Source organism: Meles meles, chromosome 3 (genome assembly GCF_922984935.1).
Source record: "Meles meles chromosome 3, mMelMel3.1 paternal haplotype, whole genome shotgun sequence".
Classification (NCBI taxonomy): domain Eukaryota; kingdom Metazoa; phylum Chordata; class Mammalia; order Carnivora; family Mustelidae; genus Meles; species Meles meles.
Window position 1 is genome coordinate 172,810,596 of NC_060068.1, and position 19,848 is coordinate 172,830,443.

Sequence of the window (19,848 nt, forward strand, 5' to 3'; positions counted from 1 at the left end):
CAAAGAGAGGAAAACAAACAATAACAAAACCAAAAAAGCATTTTCTTATCTAGAGATTTTAAGCTTTCCTGACAAAATCCTCATTATGTTGTTGGTGATCAACCTTTCTACCACTTACTCAATAAGAACAATAATCAGTTACGAACAATACGTGCCAGAAATGCACATGGATGATGTATTTCTCGCAGTTAACCGAGACCTAGCCCATTTGGTTTATGAAGCCAAGTATCAAAATAAAAATTAAGAATATTAAAAACGCCCCCCCCCCCAAAAAGAATATTAAAAATGCCCTATTACAAGTCTAACAAGCAAACCAGATTCCGCATACATCCATTTTCAGCTGGGCATTTTAAGACCCAGCACAGGGCACTGGCTTCCCCTTTCTATTATATCAACTGAGGCCAATCTACAAACAATGCCTTAAAGCAGACATTTGCAACTCTCCACTGAGGGCTGACCCTTCAACAAGAAATTGTAAAATGTGGAGTCAGTGCAGTTACAGATTTTCAATCCCCACTGTAATTCTGAGTTACAAATAAAGTTACAAATAAAGATAACACAGTGCACTGTTCATTCATTCATTCTTCTAATAATCACCTACGAAGTGACCATTACGTGTCAGGCATGTTAGCATTCACTATATTTCTCTGCACTAACGTTCTGATTACTCTGTTGACATTAAAATTTTCTCTACCTGAAAATACTGGACCAATATTAAGAAACGGAAAATTCATGAATTTAAACCGGTTTAAAACTACTCTACAGGGCGCCTGGATGGCTCAGGTTAAAGCCTCTGCCTTCGGCTCAGGTCGTGATCCCAAGGTCCTGGGATCGAGCCCCACATCGGGCTCTCTGCTCAGCAGGGAGCCTGCTTCCTTTCCTCTTTCTCTCTCTCTCTCTGCCTCTCTGCCTACTTGTGATCTCTGTCTGTCAAATAAATAAATAAATCTTTAAAAAAAAACAAACAAACTATTCTACAGAAAAAAATTCTTGTTTTACCTGAAACTATTTTGATAGAAGGAACTTCCCTTTGGATAATAACATCCTTCTTTCCCCACAGTCTAACAAAACGTTTCTCACTTATTTGGTGAAAAAACACTCACTTATTTTGCAGCTTTGGCTGGTAACAAAAGTACTGAGTGATGTGTACGAGGGAACACATGCCAGTATGGACGATCCCGTAAGAGCCAACTCAGTCCTGACAGAGCGGGGCCGGGGACCGAGCAGGGCCGGAGACAGAGCAGGGCCAGGGACAGAGCGTACATTCCAGGAAGGCTTTCTTCACACTCGGATCCTAAACACCGGGGCCAGGGCAAGGTGCTTCTCAGAGTGAGGGCACCACGAGCAGCTTGCAAAGTTTCTGTTACACAAAGATGAGTGAGGAAAAGTTCAGCCCACACCGGGGTACTTACACCTTGGCAGTTCATGCTGAAGTTGGCCTCATGCTGTCCGTGTCCCACAAGCTACAGATGGCCTGAGGAAGCCAAAGTGGGACACGTCCCAGCAGCTCCTCCAAGACGGGCGCCGCGGTCGCTACCACACCCGCAGCTGTGCTCAGCTGAGCCGCACGCCCGAGAGCCTTAGCGTTCCCATCCCGTAGGCGGGAAAGCCGAGGCTCTCCAGAGCACTTTGCCCCGGGTCGCTCAGCCAGACCAGGGCACACGGTACTCTGATATACTCTATTAATTATTTTAATAAAGATTATATGTTTACAGAACGAAAGCTTGAATGCCAAGGACGTACCCGTGCCATGAAACACTAGGCAGTAATGAAGAGGAAAGAACTATTATTGATGGATCTCAAGGGAATTCCTGTGCCGTAACAAGGTCACCCAGAGTATGATCCCGTTACGTAACAATTCTGAATGACAAATCACAGTCGGAGAGCAACAGGTAAGTGGCTGCCAGGGCTCAGAGATGCCGTCGCGGTCAGGTGTGAGCAGGAGGCGTATCGGGAGGTGACGGAGCAATTCTATAGGATTCCGTATGTTGAAAGCGGCAGTGATCCCATGAATGTACACACGATAACAGTGCGCAGAGCTAACCACACGCCTGCTCACACCCGCCAGCGGGGGCACACCCGCGGCACTGACATAAGCTCTATAGGGCCGAGCAAAGTCACTTCCCGGCTTTTATCACACACCGTGGTTACATAAGACATGACACGGTGGGGGGTGCTGGGAGAAGGGGCACAGACCTCCTTGTCCATTTCTTTCTTGCTAACTTCCTGTGAACTTACAATTCTTTCAGACTGAAAGCTAAAAAAGAAAGATGGGAACATGTCTGCAGGCATCACATCGTCTTTGGAGGTAAGTACGTGGGGGGGGGGCACTGGGAAAGGAAGAATGTGTGAATCATTTTAGATGACGCACACACAGGAGTCCTCGGCAGAAGCACAGCCAATAAGGCCGAAATGAAAGGCTCGGAAGTGGGGGTCACCTTGCGGAGAACGGAGCCCAGGACAGGTCGGAGAGCTGGAGGGCTCAGAGAGCTCATGTGTCTCATCCCTGGGACAGGCGTGCCGAGGGGAGTGGGCTCTGCACTGGGACTGCCAGTGAGGACAAGAGTCCAGTGGGAGGGCAGCTGGTCGATGCAAGGAACAGCACCATCAGAGAATTTTCCTGAACGAGGTTAACCAGCAGATGCCCCATCTCTCTCCAGCAACACCACAAAAAGGAGAGAAAAGAAATCGGGGTTTTTTTGTTTTTTTTTTTAAAGCAGGGGGCTGACTGAGAAAGCACCGGGGCCGTTTCAACACACTCCTGGAGCAAACTAGGTGACAGGCCGAGGAGAGGTGGCCCCGAGCGCTCCATCCCCCAGGGAGCTACGCAGCGCCCGCTTCCTGGAAACCCTCCCCGAGCACGGTGACCACAGCGCAAAGTCCATGAGGGCTCTGGCCCTGCTCCCCGCGGAGAGGGAGTACTGGTCCAAGCATAAAGAAAGAAGTCTGCTTGCTTAACTGTAGGCATGAAAATGATGCCAGACGGGTAGGCTGTAACAAAAAAATCACCAGGTGGTTGGGAGGTCTTTGCTTTTGACTTCTGAATAAAATGAAAGGTTGCTCTTTTCCGAAGCATTACCCCAAACAAAAACTTGTCCCAGTTCAGCGTGTAAGGTTTGCAGAAACAGAACCTAAAGGCTTCTTTACTTACACCCAGCAAGAGTCATAGCCCGATTCAAATGGGAATGGTCTTCCCTGGGAAACCAAGGCTTTCAGGAATCCAGCAAACAAAACCGACTCAAGGCCACTGAATCAAATCCAGAAATAAACCACCACCCGGTTGCCTCAAATAACCCACAAATTTCAAAGGTAATTATCAATTAATTCAGGACCTAATTTTGAGAACGGATGGATGAAAATAACGATGCTTGTGCTATATTTGGAAATGGAGAGATGTCCCTCTATCATTAAATCTGAGAATGGTGAGCTAGAAATAGGTATCATTTCTTCCCCACGCTGACAGGGGCTATGCTCAGTGTGGAAGGCAGGCTAACAAGTGAGATGCAAAGATAAGTGACACATAGTTCTGGTCATGGAAATTCACATCCACCACGAAAAACAAACAAAGGACTAAAACACACAACACACCCGGAAACAGAAGTACATTCTCCACTGGTCATTCATCTTTGTTCCAGAATGTGATGGCTGGCCGGGAAGACTCCTTCCTGGGAAGGAGTGAAAGAGTGAATACGTGATTCAACAGTGGGAAAAAGCCTCGAAGGAAAGGAGGGCAGGTAACACAGGAATTTTAAACGGAGAGTACAGTCAGAGCTGCTGTGACTAAAACGCAGACAGATTGAGAGGTAGAAGACAAAATGCAGGAGGAGAAAACTCCTAAAATAAAATCCAAATTCCTATTAGGCTAATCAGCATTCTTTTGAAATACTACTTTAAAAACACTGTCAAAAGGAAAAAGGAGACTATCAGTCTTCCAGCTTTCTGAGAGGAGGTAAAACACCTCAAAAATTGCTTTTAGAGGAGAAAAAAACCTCAGAAGGGTCCCAGAATGCTTCCAAATCTGGGTTCAGGGGTGAAATTGAGACTAATACCTCTACTAATCACCTTCTGCATCTAATATCAAGGTAGAAGATATCTCCTCAGGGCGCCTGGGTGGCTCAGTCGTTAAGCGTCTGCCTTCAGCTCAGGTCATGATCCCAGGGTCCTGTGATTGAGCCCTACATCGGGCTCCCTGTTCAGTGGGAAGCCTGCTTCTCCCTCTCCCATTCCCCCTGCTTGTGTTCCCTCTCTGGCTGCCTCTCTCTGTCAAACAAATAAATAAAATCTTAACACCCCCCCCCACCCAAAAAAATTTCCTCTCTGTGCTCTTCCCGGGAATGGGAATTCTATATTACGTCCTCTGGGGTTAGGACAGCAAGGAGTCCAGATGTCTTGCGCAGAACCCACATGCTTGGTCTGCGGCGATGTGTAACCACCAACCCCCTTCCGGGTGGGATTCTTAAGAAGATTCCCCGACCCAGCCCTGAGTCGACACCACCTTGATTCAGCACTTTTAAAGTTAGTTGTTAATTATGTGCTCATCAGTGAGCCAGAAATTTACCGCAAAAAGGGGAGGGCCACTGCTGCGTTCCAGAGGAAGCAAGACACCAGCAGGGCTGGGCACCGGGCAGGGGTGGGGGATTGTTAACCTACACACCACACCCACCACCACCACGGGGAAGCCTTTGAAAGTGAACTTGCAAAAAGCTTCGTGTATTTGCCTAACTGAAAAAAGACAACCTGCTTTTTCTTTCATCTACGTAATTTTAAATTGTAGGATCTGCTAGAAAAAAATTAATTCAGATAGCAAATATCTTTCAGCAATTTTTCATTCCTAATATGTTAAACTATTCAGTAATTTTATACAAACAGGTATTTAATTAGTATGACTTCCTCTCCTTGGCTGCTCTGTCACTTTTCATCTCATTTTCAACTAAATTTGTTCTAAGTAGATCTAAGTTTTCATTCAATAAGCAGTTTCAAAACACAGTGACTGAAAAAATCATTCCTTCCTGCATAAAACCTACCAAATATCCCTGTGGGTCTTTGGGCATGATGGATATAGCATAGAGAAGGGAGACAGAGGAAAATTCTGGAGCTGGTCAGTAAAAAAAGAATGTCCTCTGAGACCGGCTGGGGCTAAAAATGAAGTCCAAGCACGTGGCAGGGAAGAAATCAGGCAGCGTTCCATGCCTGTGTGTGGCCTGCCTCCTGGCCACCCTGCCTGCCAGGTACCCCCCCAGCTGGCCACCGGGGGAACCCTTCCTCGCCTCCCATCACTCAGGAAGAACCAAGTCAGGGTCAACATGTCAGCTTCTCTGCCACTGTGACAGCTTCTCATATAAAAACAAAAGAATAAACGCACTGAAAATGCTCAAATTGTGACAGTGAATCACTTCACCTTGAAACCAGGTTTGAGGGCTCCTCAGTCCATCAATCTCATCAATACTGGAGGTTCCCACAGCCTAAGTCGATGAAAACAAAATGTGTTTTCACTTTACAATAGATTTCCAAGCCTAGTGACAAGACAGACCCTACCGTTGTGAACTGTTTTTATTCTAAGATTTTTATTCTAAAAACGCTACAGATGTAAAAAACCGATGAACATAAACTGAGTCTCTGGGGGCAGCTTTTGCGAAATGCTTTGCTTCGAGCTTCCTTTAGTGTCTGCTTTCGGAAAACCGTAACCAAGTTGAACACGTGATGTCAATCATGAATGCTGCTTTGTGTAAAAAGTCTTCTCTGTCCTGGAGGCAAGTCAAATCTTTACAAGTCCTGCTGAAGACCGTCACTAGGCATGTCACAGAGACACACATCGGATTACCAGCACGGGGCTCGGCTGCACTTCCCTCTCCCGCTGCACACCCCCTCTCCCCAGGGCCACAGCAGCCCCTGCGGCCCCCGATGGCTGTGCTTCCTTGGGAGGAGCTGCTCTCGGCTCCCCGCTCCCCGCTGCTGGCTGACTGGCTACCGCAGCTTACTGAGCAAAGGCACAGTCTGCTTTTTCACACATATCACCTTCCCCATCCCAACTTGGAGGTTCAAACACGTAAGATAAAGAGAAGTTAATGTATCCACGCTGAGGAGAAAGAGGGAGAAATGCACACTTGTGCTGCAACCAGGCCCAGGGCTATGACAGGTGCATGGAAAGAAAGGTCCAGAAAGGGCAAGGGAAACCACGAACTGCCTGGGGAAGGGAAGGGAAGCAGTTAAGTACAAGTTTCAGGGGGGCTGAGTGCCACAGGTTTGGGGACACTGTCCTGAGTAGGAGGGGCTGGAGGAAAAGCGGAGGCCAGGCCACAAGGACGCTGAGAGGTTTCAGGCTGGTGCCCGACGTACAGAGGCACTGATGGCTCAAAAGCAAGGCTGTGACCTGGTCAAATTTGTATTGTGGTGGCAGCGTTGTGGAGGCTGAGGAAAGAGCCGCCCGGGGGAGGGAGGCCAGTTGGTGGTCACGGCTTGAATCGAGCGGAGTGGAGAACTTACAGCCCACTACCTCTGGAACTAGGAATTGCTGCGGACAAACGGAGCATCTGGACGTCTCCTCAGAATGACCATGTAGCCTCAGTTTCTCCACAGATGTGGTAAAGTCATTTTTCGTTACGGCATTATTAAGGGAAGGCGAAGAAAGGAGCGGAGTTGCTTTTCTACTCTGACAGCCAGGCCCAGCACCAGCCTGGGTGCAGATGAAGCACAAGGCCTTGGGGTCTCCGGTTTGCCACACAGTTAGCTCATAGAGTTTCAGAGTAAGAGCAAAGGTTGCGCTTCCGGGAGCCACGCTTTCAAGTTACGAGTGGCCTAGCTGAGGACTGACTGCCCAAGAACCTAGAACGGGCAGTGAAGTTCTTTCCTTCTGAACACATCTATTGGTTCCTGATCTCTGATGCCCCTCCTGTTTCTCCAGCGGCCTGACTCTTTCTAGATTCTTCTTCCCAGCCTGTGCCTATAAGCCTTCATGTGTTTAATTCCAAATTACCTGGAAGGACTCCTTAATTCCAATTCATAAAGAGTTTGAAGTAGAGAATTTTTTTCCCTTAGAAATAAGATGCAGTAAAGTTGATATGCTTACTGAATTTGTAAGCCCTTTTTTCCTCAAAAGCTACAGGAGTGGGGCACCTGGGTGGCTCAGTGGGTTAAAGCCTCTGCCTTCAGCTCAGGTCATGATCTCAGGGTCCTGGGATCAAGCCCCACATCGGGCTCTCTGCTCAGCAGGGAGCCAGCTTCCCACCACCTCCCCCCCCCCCCGCCTGCCTCTCTGCCTACTTGTGATCTCTGTCAAAAAAACAAATTAAAAAAAAAAAAAGAAAAAGAAAAAAAAAGCTACAGTTTCTTGAATTGTAATTTTATGTGATTTCTACTAAGAATAACATACATAAAAGCATAATTAGTATCTCCCCATCTCTCATATATTTAAAATACTGTATCAGATAACATATATTCATTTCATATATTTCAAACAACGTTTCATATAACAGTATTATCTCTTACAGTGAGGTAAGAGCATTAACAAGAGCAGACCTATGACATTAGCATTAATATTATTACGGCCAGGTTGGCCTTGCTACCTTTACATTTAACATTACATAAAATTCACTTCTCTGAGAATCTGAGAGTAGTCCCACAGTCTGATAAGATCGGAAGCCAACCATGACGTTGGCCACATGACAGACTAATACACAGAAAGGAAACCCAGCTCTGACCACAATGTTCAAGTCGTTTACTGACGCTAAAATGGCCATGCTCTGTTCTCTCCCAAGTTAAAGGCAGCACCTTCAGTTCGACATTTCCCTGCTCACTGGCTACTCCACACCTCTTGTCGGCCAGCCTAGCCCTCATGGGTCCACTGCTGCAGACACACAGGCTCCCACCTCCCCTGGCAGAGTCATGGCCATCCCTGTGCGGCTAGAGGCTAGGAAGACCAGCCAGAAGCCTAGTGCGCCCCTCCCCCGAACCCCGTCCTGGCTGGCCCGCTCAGTGCGGATGGGCTGCGCCTCTTCACTGGCCACCTCTGGCCCACTTTCTCACACCACAACCAGTCCACACTCTTCCCCAGGGGTTCGCAGAGCCTCTCAGACCCTTACCTCCTTGACATGGCTATGGAAGGACACGGACATGTCCAGCAGGATCTTGCGCTGCTCCACGCGCCGAACAAAATCCTGTATCCGGTCTTCAAGCTGATGGGCAGCCTGATAAATCTCTTCTGGGTCACATTCCCCAGTCTGAGCCAGCTGTTCTGCTGCTTCTAGTAATTTATCCGCGTTGGTATATGTGTTCTGCACAAGGGAACATCCAGAGAAACAGAGGGTGAATTAAAAAAAAAAAAAAAAAAAAAAAAATGCAGCTGGGCCTCCTACCAGACTGCAACTGAGTCAGATTGGGATGCTCCTGATCATTTCTGTAAATCCAACAGAAAAAAAAAAAAAAAAATGATGGAAAGACAGGACTTTAGGAGTTCAATACACCTCTGTCAGCAGCTTTCCCCATTACTGTTCTAGATCGTTAAACATTTAAACATCAAACTTTCTGGCAAAGCCCTTCCGTCTCCAGCAGTGGTGGGGTGTCTGCAGCAGCTTCTGGCTGGCCCCTGACTCACAGAGGGCCTTCCACTTCTTGCTGCCGCACACCCAAGACAGCCCCGAGCATGAATGCCCACTTCACTTTCCCTTCCAGTCTTGTGACGGACTGCGGGGTTCCAGTTTTGTTTTTCAGTATGATGTATGATTTTGTAATTCCCCAAATGCAAGTGGAAAGATTCGGTTGCAAATACAAGTTGCCGTTGTCTTAACATGTTTCTACTTATCAGTAATCTGTGCTTATCTTTTCTCTACTTAAGGGGACATATGTTTTTGAGAAAAAGGAAATAACCATAATAGTTTATACAAAGTAGCCAGAGTTTTAAAGAACTGAAGTCATGTGTAAACAGGCATCAAAAACACTTTGACAATTATTGCATTTTAATTCACGATAAATGAAAGGCTGCAAATGGGTTCCACAGATACAGAGGTGTGTCAGAGGCCTGACTGTTCGTGGAGCTGCTGGAGAGGGGCCGGTCGGCAGGGGCCGGGGGCAGCCCAGACAGGTGGAGGGCTTCAGCACAGTGCGAGACCGGGGGAAGGTCTTCCAGGAAGGCCCACAGAGCAGGCTGCTGTCCCTCCGAGAAACGGGTGGAATCCCTCATCCTTCTCCAACATGACAGTCCCACAGCTGAGCAGGGTGGGCATCTCATCAGTGGCCCAGAGTGTGGGGCAGTGTCCCCCGCAGAGAGCCTGAGCCCTGAGGAAGGCCGAGGGCGCCCCTGCACAGGCAGCCTCCCCCTGGGGAGACTGGTCACATCCAGGGACCTTCATCTCCTCAGCCTATAGGTTAAGGATAATGAGAGGCAGAGTCCTCACTTCAGAGAAAGCCAGACAAATACAGACAAGGGGAAAAGCCGAGTTGACCTGTGTGACTGGGCTGGGATTAGAGGTACGAGTGTGAATACATGGTTTTCACACATGTGTGAACATGCTCCTCTTTCCCTTTGTCCCCTGAGAAGGCCCGGGAGCAGCAATGACCCAAGAGCAGTCAGCGTGCTTAGCACCCAGCTTTGCAGCCCAGAGTCACCGTTCTCCTCCAGAGGGAACCAGGGCTCCTGGAGACACGGCTGACTCCGGGGGGGGGGGAGTACAAGATGAGGCTGAGGCGTCTTACTGTATCCACGAGTCAGGAAATGCTTAAGAACAGTGTGGGCGGGTCAGGACACAGACGGCAGCTTCGGCTCCCCCTGGCCCAATCAGGGATGGTCTGCGAGTAAACAGTGAGAGCAACAGAGGATAATCCACCAAAAACAAGAGGAAACCACGAGTCCATGCAGACATAAACAAATAAATAAAATCGGCTGAGGAACAGGATATTTACAGAATTTCAGAGTAGCTCCCCGCTAAGTCCTTACTAATTACAAAGGGCAGCGGAGACTCATCTCACGACGGAGAAATGTGGCTGACCCCACTTCAACCGAGAAATCCGCGCGAACAGCATACGTAGCAGGACAAGCTGAAGTCGGCGCCGACGGGTGGGAAGACACAGGGACTCGGCAGCCCTGACGCACCGGCTGAAGACGGATGTAGAGGCGGAATGTACTCACGACCGAACGTCAGACAGACCCAGAGCGAGAAGCCGGCTCCAAAATAACGGGCTTGGGATCTCCCCAGGTGTCAGGTCACCAAAGCTCAGAACAACCAGGGGCGTGCTACAAACTCGGGGACGGCTGAGGTGAGATGGCTCAAGGCCACAGCTGATTCTGCACTGGGTCCTTTGGCCATAAAGGACATCACGGGGTCCGGGGACCAGCACGTAAGCCTGCAGCAGGGCTCACTTCCTGACTCGGACGGTGGCATTGGGGGGGTACAGCCGAAAGTCCCTTCCTGCTAGGAAATACACGCTAACTCAACGGCTTAAGGGAGGGTTCAGTTCTTTATGCCGTACTTCCAATTTTCCTGCAAGTTAAAAAAAAATTTTTTTAAACGAGTGTAAATATGGCTCGATAGGTAGGAGATGGTCTCAGGAAGGATGGTTGGGACGCACTGAACAGAGCGGCAGCGCCCCACGCGTCGGCGGGGGTGCAGAAGCCGTCCCTCCCGGGGCACGCTGCAAGTGGGGGTGCAGTGTCTACAGAGAATTCGGGAGTGTCTATAAAACCAACGAAAAGTCAGTCTATGCTTCTACCACCAGCACAGCCTGCACGCCCACTTCGCCCTGCGCCAGAGCCACGAGCACGTACTGGGCCTTGGGTCTAGTCCTCAGCACGGCCCCTTCCTTCCACAGATCAGGACACTGAGGCCCACAGGGCAGTCACTGCGCTGGGCCCGAGGCTGAGTGTGGATCCTGTGCTGCCGTACCCCACCCCCTGCCCCCCATATCGTTCAGCCCACGGGGTTTCAGGCAGCACTGTCCACGTACTGCTGTGAGGCGAAGCTCATCGTCGTCTCTTCCTGCCCATCTGAAAACCCCTTTTCAGGGGACTTTTCTTTTTGGTGTTCTGCATTATTAACTGAGGATCTTTGAACTCTTTCTGGAAATGAGTGAAGAGATGTCAAAGGACCCAATCCTTTAAAATACACCACTTACGGCCGGAGCTGGAAAGTGCATCCACGTACATTTCACATGGTCTCTGGAAACAACTACCCGAAGTCCTTAGAAAGCGCAGTTTCCGACCTGACTGCAGAACTCAACACTGCCACTGAAGGGCTGTCCGTGCACCTGACGGGACCTCCTCGGAGGCTAAGTTAGAGCGACCCTGCGCGGAGCAGAGACAGTAAGGGCCACTTCAGAAGAGTTTTGTAATGACAGCAGCATGTTTCACAAACTCCACTGTCCATTCTGTGCAACTCCAGAACTCCCCATCCCCCAGGCGCGTCTGGCACCCTGCCAAGGAGGACGGGGACAACGAGAAGCCCTCCACACACAGAGGTCGAATTGCTTGGAGATTCGGGGTGCCCGGGAGGAAAGACTCTCACAGCAGATGCCCGAGAGCCAATACCAGTCATGTCACTGACCTGGTGCCCCTGAGCTGCAGGCAGGAAAGCACCACGGGAAAGCACCACGGCCTTAGAGATGAACGAGGCAGGAGCTAACCTATGAATGAGAATCCGAACAGTGTCCTGACAAGCGAAAGGATTCGGGTGCTATTAACAACAATAAAAAGTAATGACAGAAACTCCTGGAGTCGAGAGGAGCCTCAGGAGACATGACAGCTAAATGCAACGTGGCATCCTGGACGAGGTCCTGGAATGGGGGAAACTCAGGAAATCTGCACAAAGGAGGGGCTCCAGGAAATCCATCAACCTCAGTTAACGCTGACAAACGTCCCAGACTAAGAGCAATCAGAGGGGAGGCTGGGACGGGGTATGGGGACGCTCTGTAGCATCACCACAATGTTTTTGCAGACCTGAAACTGGTCTAAAAAAATAGTTTCAAAGTATATGTGTTTATACAGTTGGCCCTTGAACAATACATTTGAACTCACGGTCCATATACACGTGGATTTTTTTTTTATGGATATAGTATTGCAAGTATACTTCATGACATTACTGACTTTTTCCCTCTGGCCCACTTTATTATAAGAATACAATATATAACACGCATCACAAATAAAATATGACAATTGGCTGCTTATGTGATCACTAAAGCTTCTGGTCAACAGCAGGCTACTAAATACGTTTTAGAGGGGGTAAAAAATTATACCTGGACTTTTGAGGCACCGGCTGGCAAACTGGTAGAGCGTGTAACCCTTGATCTTGGGGTTGCAGGTTTGGACCCCATGTTGGGTGTAGAAATCACTTAGAAATAAAATCTTTAAAAAAAGTTATACGTGGACTTCAACTGCAGTGGGGGGGTGTCAGTGTCCCCAATCCCCACGTTGTTCGGGGTCAGCTACATGTGTGTGCATGTACACACAACATACACACACATATACACATAGCAGATTTTTCAAGAATACTTTCATCTTTGGAATAATCCTTGGGTACTTTCCACAATTATCTCAGACCTTCCCCGAGAGGCTGGCCCCTGGGCACAGAGAACGCTCTCCTTATGAAGCTCAGTTAGTAGCATCGAGGGCTCCTGCCACCGAGATTCTGCGGTACACTGCCGACAAGGGTCTGTGACCATCGGAGGCTGTTCCAGGTGACCTTTCTGGGGACGATGGCTTTATGGAGACCCAGGCTTCCCCCCATGGAGCCTCACCTAGGAAGCGTGCTCTGCACCTCTGGGCAGAGACATGAAAGAAGCTACCAGAGTATCACACCTTATTCAGTGCACACACATTTTTTTTTAACAGCTAAATCCTATTTTCTTATTGTCACCACGACCATGAAGTCGCTTACCTCTTGTGTTTGATAAGGGGATCGGCAGGGGATATTGCCTCCCAGCACTGAACACTTTGTTTCTGAAAGCTTTTCTAACTCTTTGTCAGCAGGGAAAGATATTTGAGACATATGTGAGTTCATTTCAAGCGAACAAGTGCATTTTTTAAATTTTCGGAGACACTACACAATATTTACTTCGTCCCACTTCTCATTTCACACGTGGAAAAAATGAGGCCACACAACGGATTCCATGGCTTCCCCTGGGCCCCCAGGATAGCCTGCTGGAGCCAGGGTCGGCATGCTGGGTCTCTGAAGCCGACGGCCTTCTGTGGACAGAGCCCACCCTGGATCCCCCTGCCTCAGAAGGTAATAGATTTCCATACTGGTCATAAATGGACACTTTGGAGCCCCTGGCCTATGCCCCACAGCAGCCTTATCCCAAGGATGGTGAAGAAACAAGGCGCAAAGAGGAAGTGACTTGTCCAGGTCAGTCAGGAGAGCCGGCATTGTTCAAACAACAGATGCCCAGGCCTGGGCTCCTCCTGCAAGGGGAGACCCAGTACTTAAATCTCTGCTTAAGGGGAGGCGTTGTCAGGAGGCTATTTTAGAGCCGGAAGAAGCCAGCCTTCTCCTGCCTTTGGCCTGCCATCCTGTCCCCAAGGGCATTTCTCCCCTGAGACATGGGCCCACATTCCCTGTGAGGAGAAGTACAGGAGATACGGGAAGGCCCAGGCCCAGGTGGGGCTAGAAGGGTTTCCTCTTTTCTGGAGAAGCATATCAAAATCGCGGAAGAGCCCGGACTGGGCAATGCTGCGGTGCAGACGAGACCTTCCTTTCTCTACGGATCCTTGGCTGCTCTGGTCTGGGACCAACAGAAGATTGCCAGAGGCTACATTTAGACAGAACCCAGTGAAAAAGATGGGTTTTCTGATCTTAGAAAACACAGGAGAGGAGAGGAACATAAGTATTTCAAGGAATGATTACTTCTATTCCATCTGTTTTGTTTAAAAAAAACAACAGACCAAAGTCTGCATATAGAAGGCTTTCAAGGTATCTTGTACTACCAAGACATAAAGGAATGGTGGGTCAGTGTGTCTACATTCCGTGTTAAAAACCCCAGTGCCCTGGGGCACCAAGCTGGCTTAGTCGGTTAAGCGTCTGCCTTTGGCTCAGGTCATGATCCCAGGGTCCTGGGATTGAGCCCTGCATCGGGCTCCTGGCTCAGTAGAGAGCCCGCTTCCCCCCTTTCCCTCTGCCCCCCTCCCCCCACTCATGCTATCTCGAATAAAGAAATAAAATCTTAAAACAGAAAAAACAAAGCCAGTGTTCTGAATCATTTAAAAGGCCCATAATTTGCCAGGGATCTTTCTTTCATCCAGGAAGGGAAAGTGCAGGACACAAGCCTGCCACCGCTCCCCCCCAACACATAGGTGGTACAGAACCGAAATGCACTACAGCGTGACAGGACTCGCAACACCAAGAGCAGAAGTGAAGAGGTCTGTGTGGCGCGTATTCAGGTCGGGCAAATTAGTGACTGCTGACTGCTATCCATATGTGTTAGCATTTTACCTGAGAGACAATGGCGGGGGGGGGGAGGGGTTCTAGGCAGGGAATCGGCACAGCTAGTCTTCTCACGGCCACCTGGCCAAGGCAGGAATTAGGTATCTTTTCATGGCTAGGGAAACTGAGGCTCAGGGAGATGCGGGAACTTGCCGATGGTCATAAAAGCATTGAAGGCCTTAGGAAATGTAAGAAGTGTCTGTGATAAGGGAAATCTGATATCTTGTAAGCATAGGCCAACCTGAAGGAAATCCTTGATAGTAAGCATTGGGTTGAAATTCTCCACTACTAATTTATTTAAAAAGACAAAATGCCACACCTTACATCAAAAAGTGAACTTATTGCAACAGGGCAGCCTGTGGTATGGAAGCAAGGACCCAGTAACTACAGCAAATTCAGGAATGTAGGACATGCTGTGAACAGTCTCCACAAAAAAGAACAATGTGCGTGGTAGCGACTAGGGAACTGGAGAACAGGCCTGACTGTCTTCTGCAAATCTTGCCCAAATGGAACGTCTCCTACTTTCTTAAATGCCACATTTCTTTATCCTGGAAGACAAGACAATTACACGGCACCCACAAAAAGCTGTTGACAGAAACGGCTTCATGGAGAAGGCTGTCACAATACATCTGGAAGTTGATGGGACTCTCAGGGGACAGGCAGACGGGAGGGAAGGCAGCGTAAGCACTCACAGGATGCCTGCCTGTGGGAAGACGCAATGGCAGAGATTTACTGATCGTATTCGAGAAATCTGTGCTCTGGAAATAGGCTTCTTCCTTGAACCAGCGTTCTGTGGGCTTTACTTTACCAGCTACTGGAATCCTAGCTTTTTCTATCTAAAGAGGAATGTCAACTTGAACACCTACATAGAAGGTAAAAGAGAAAATGCCTGCCGGAGAGCATCTCCCTTCCCAACAGTCATGTGCCGAAAGCTTCCGTGGGGAGAACACGGATTTCATCTTTAAAGCTCCTGCGTGGAAACGGGACATGGTTGCCCAGGCCACAGCCCATCCACTCATCAGCCCAGATTCATGCGATAGGAAATGGCTACTCACATCACTGTACAAAGTAAAGAAGGGATGGATCGTCAGATTAGTAGAGAGAAGGCTCTTGGCTCTGCAAAACTGCATGCAAAACGTAGCCCAGTGCTTTCTGACGTGGCGACAGTGGCATGGGAAACAAAGGCCCAGGCCAGCAGCTCCCGCGAGAAGTCCCGCCCGCACACGTTGACGCCAGGCTGCGCAGCTCGCTCCCACCAACCTGCCCTGACTCCTCTGCAGTTCCCAGAGCACCTGCTCTGTTCCCAGAGCTCTGCTTCTCAGAGCACCAGAAATGTTCCACATAATGCATCTATATTTAGTGCCTTTTAAACGAATTCAACCCTAAGACTTTCACCACTTCCTTCTTGTACCTGTTACTCCATCACATGCCACAACCCACCGTTCTGAAGAAGCTGTCTACATAAAAATGGCTACCTCTAGATCGCTGAAGACAATTTAGAGTGGATTTCCCAAAAGACCTGTCAAGATGCAACCCTAAAAACAAAAAAAAAAAAAAACGGCAAAAAGGAATTTTCTTTGCCCTAAACCCCAAAATTTGTTTTACTTTTGTGAGTATGTTTCGGAGAATGAAATACAGCTCCTTATTAAGCACTGACAATACCTCTGCTTACACATTTAAGGGGCCTCCAAAGGCCATCCTGTCCAAAAACTGCCGTAAATCTAAAACGTAAACTTCGATCTCTGCCATAAGCACTTCTGTGATTTGCTTTGCCGGATGGCAGTCAAGGATGGGGGCGGGCAGGGAGAACAGGTGGCGAAGGTCACGCAGCAGAAGGCCTTGTTTGCCCGTGCTGCCCCAACACTGAGCCTGTGCCCTTGGGAAGAGCCAGAAAACCTCAGTGAAGGAAGCTACAAACACAAACCTGCGGCACATGGCCAGTATCTGAAAAGCAGAGGTGTTTGCAAAGTGAACAAAGAGTTTGCATTCAAGGCTGCTTTTGATGCACAGCTCAGATTTGGGGTGTAAGCAGTTTCACTGTAAGGGGAAGAGGGTTGGGCACCCCTTAGGATCCCAGGGACAACGAGCAGAGATAAGAAAGGACTGGGACTCAGCCGAGTTGGTAGAGGTGGGCGCAAACAAGCATCCGCCTCTCTCTGAACCAGGGGTGCTACTCTGACCCTCGGCTTGCCCTACAAATCTGTGGACAGAAAAGTTTCCTACAGAGAAAATCTTCTCACTCCTGCTGACCCCTGGGAACTGGTGTTGACAGCTTTGATGTCTTAGGCCTCAGACCTTAGACCTAGATGATGACGGCTTAGACCAGAGGAAATGAGTTTATCCAGAAAAGAAAGGGCGTTAGGCACAGCTGAGACCTCCTTAATTTGGAATGGAGGGAACCACAGAAGCGGAGGGAGAAGGGTCTGCGGACTGCTGGACACACGAGGATGATCAGTAAGCCATCATCCTCCCATTACAGGGAGCGTGGGAGGGCGTGGGAAGAGGCAAGGGCAGCCCAGCCTACCGCCGTGGGGGACCGTGCTACTTGAGGGGACAGCCTCCATCTCCAGAGCCCATCTGTTCACAGTTCTGCCTCTTACTTTCCTCAGTGCCTCAAGTCTTTGCTCATAGGACACAAATTTCATGTCCATCCCAAACCACACCGGCCACAGCAGTAGCTTAGCGCATGGAAAAAATGAAGGGGAGATAAGAGCACATGTTCTGTATTTCTTCTACAACAGGAAGACAAAATATTTCCCAACAGGCATGAAGTAGGGACACCACACATCAAACAGACAAGAAAAATGCTCCAAAGACGCATCCTGCCTGAGGCAAGGCTGCGGAACACAACATCCTTTCCTGCTCCTTTCTTGAGATGGAGAAAGTAGAAAGGCCGAGATTGCCATTTTTTAACTCTGTATGTGAAGACACGGAGAGAAGGCATTGTCCCTGGACAGGACTTAAGTGCAGACTGTTTCGTAATCCCATAAGTCGCCCCGATTCAGTTCCCCAAAGTAGTGGGCGTCTGAACCCTGTCATGCAAAACTACGGACACACAGTCCGGTTTACTCCTCTCTCTTACGGATGAGACCACATTGGTGGATCTGTTGACATTCTTCCTTTTGTAAGGGAAGAACCTCTTTATTTCTAATAAAGTTTTTATACTCTCCAACCTACTTGCTTAGTATTAATATTCGCAAGTCAGTTTTATTTGGGTTATTATTTGCCTGGTGGATCTTTCTCTAATAGGTTATATACTTCCAAACTTCCTGGGTATTTATGTTTTAGGTGTGTCCTCCGAAAACAACAGCATGATTTTTAAGAGATAATCAGAGAATCTTTTGTCTCGTTACAAGTAAAATCTATTTTGTATTTATTGTAATTACTGATACTTATGAACAAATTACTACATCTTATTCTGTGATTTCTATCATGATTTTTGTTTTGTTTCTTTGGCTTCCATCAGACCCATTTCCATGGATTTTTATTTACCTCAGCTTTTCTGTGTTTCTTTTCCTGCATGATTCCTAGGAAGCGACACTTCTTGTCCCTAGACTGTACGTGGTCACTCTGAAGTGCTAACATGTCCCCAGGTTTACAGGTGTCAGGAAAGCAGGGGCTCCTGCCAGCCTCCAAACCCACTTCGGTGCTGTCCTGTTTTTAACTACTCCAAGCCTACCTTTAAATGGTCAGCCCTTCGATTTATAAATAGGCTTGTCAACGTCCGTGCTCAATCTTGATCCAGCTCTTCCTTCTGATACTTTCCTTTTTATTAACTAATTCATTTGATAAATATGTGCTGATCACTTAAACGCACCAGGCACTGTTCCAGGGCTCAGTGAGAGAGAAGCCAACAAAACAAAGGCCCTATTCTTGCAGCGTTCACATTGTAGCCGGTGCTTCCATTATTCTTACTCAGCCACATGCCTTGGGGCACCTGGGTGGCGCTGATGGTTGAGCAGCCTACTCTTGGTTTTGGCTCAGGTCATGATCTCAAGGTCAATATATCGAGGCCCATGTCGGGCATGATAGTGGAGTGTGGAGCCTGTTCAAGATTCTTTTCCCTCTCCCTCTGCCCCCCCCCCACCACTCTCATGCACATGCACTCTCCTGCTCTCTCTCTGAAATAAACAAATCTTTAAAAAAAAATAAATAAACTATGGCGCCTGGGTGGCTCAGTCGTTAAGTGTCTGCCTTCAGCTCAGGTCATGATCCCAGGGTCCTGGGATGGAGGCCTGCATCGGACTCCCTACTCAGCAGGAAGCCTGCTTCTCCCTCTCCCACTCCCCCTGCTTGTGTTCCCTCTCTGACTGTCTCTCGGTCAAATAAATAAATAAAATCTTTAAAAAAATAAAAAATAAAAAAAATAAACTATATGCTTTAGTTCTTCTGGTGAGTATCTGAGGAGTAAACTCATTCAGTCTTGGTCTGCATTTTGTCATCATTGAATGATCGTTCCTCTGGATTTGGAATTCCAGGTTCGGAGTTTATTTCCCTTAAGACTATTCTATCAACTTCCAGAACCTGTGGTACCTGGTGAGAAGTGGCCTTATTTCCTTTCTTCCTTCCTTCCTCCTTTATTTTTAAGATTTTTTTTTCTCCTAGAGAGAGAGAGTCAGTGGAGGGACAGAATGAGAGGGAGACCCAAACAGACTCCCCACCGAGCACAGAGCCTGATGTGGGGCTCGACCTCATGACCCCCAAGGATCATGACCTGAACTGAAACTATGAGTTGTTCACTCAACCAAAGGTGCCCCGAGAAGTCGACTGTCTTTCTAATAGTCCTTCTCAGGAGTTGTTTTGTCATTTCTTTTTGTTTTTAAGACGTTGTCTTTGAGATTCCTTGGTTTTACAATAATGTATTTCAGTTTGGCTGCACCCTACTAGACAACTTCTTCTTAAAGTAACTTTTCCCCTACACCTCCTTATAACTTCCATATCATACGGAACAGACACACGCAACGCCCACGTTATTGTCATTTCTCCCTTCTTCACTCCACTTTCTTTCAAAGCACAGAAGAAAAAGCACATTTACCAAATAATAAGTTGTAGGAAGGCCCTGGCCCGTGTGACTTCTCCGCTGCTGCATGCACACCTGACTTCCTCCCAGAAGCCTCTGTGGTGCCTACTTTCCAGATAAGAAAGTTAATCTGAGAAATGTGAAGAGACTTTTCCCAATGACACAGTTAGTGAGCATCACAGCCAATGCTCCAACTCTCAAATCGTGTGCCCTAAACACACTACACATTCTACGTCCTCTGAGTACACACATGTAAAAAGAACTGGAGAAGGACAAGAAATGCTGGACTCTCTTTACAGGAATGCGAGAAGAGCCACTACTGGTTGACTATCAGGTGAAATCTCACAAATGAGTAAACAGGCATTGGTACAGTAAGTATGGGAAAACATGCGGGGCATTTTTCTGTGTCAAGAACACCTTATTCTA

The 19,848-nt window shown here is 48.2% G+C and overlaps 1 protein-coding gene across 3 annotated transcripts in view; it reads right to left on the reverse strand.

Moving 5' to 3' along the window:
- Window positions 1-19,848, reverse strand: part of TRIO (trio Rho guanine nucleotide exchange factor) — a 225,404-nt gene that overhangs the window by 144,778 nt on the left and 60,778 nt on the right. For 2 of the 3 annotated variants that reach the window (XM_046000363.1, XM_046000365.1), the window contains exon 10: window positions 8,079-8,270. In XM_046000363.1, coding sequence (XP_045856319.1) covers window positions 8,079-8,270 — 192 coding nt within the window. Of the gene's footprint in view, window positions 1-8,078; window positions 8,271-15,457; window positions 15,553-19,848 lie in introns of those variants that run through there. The other variant, XM_046000364.1, reaches the window with a different exon arrangement.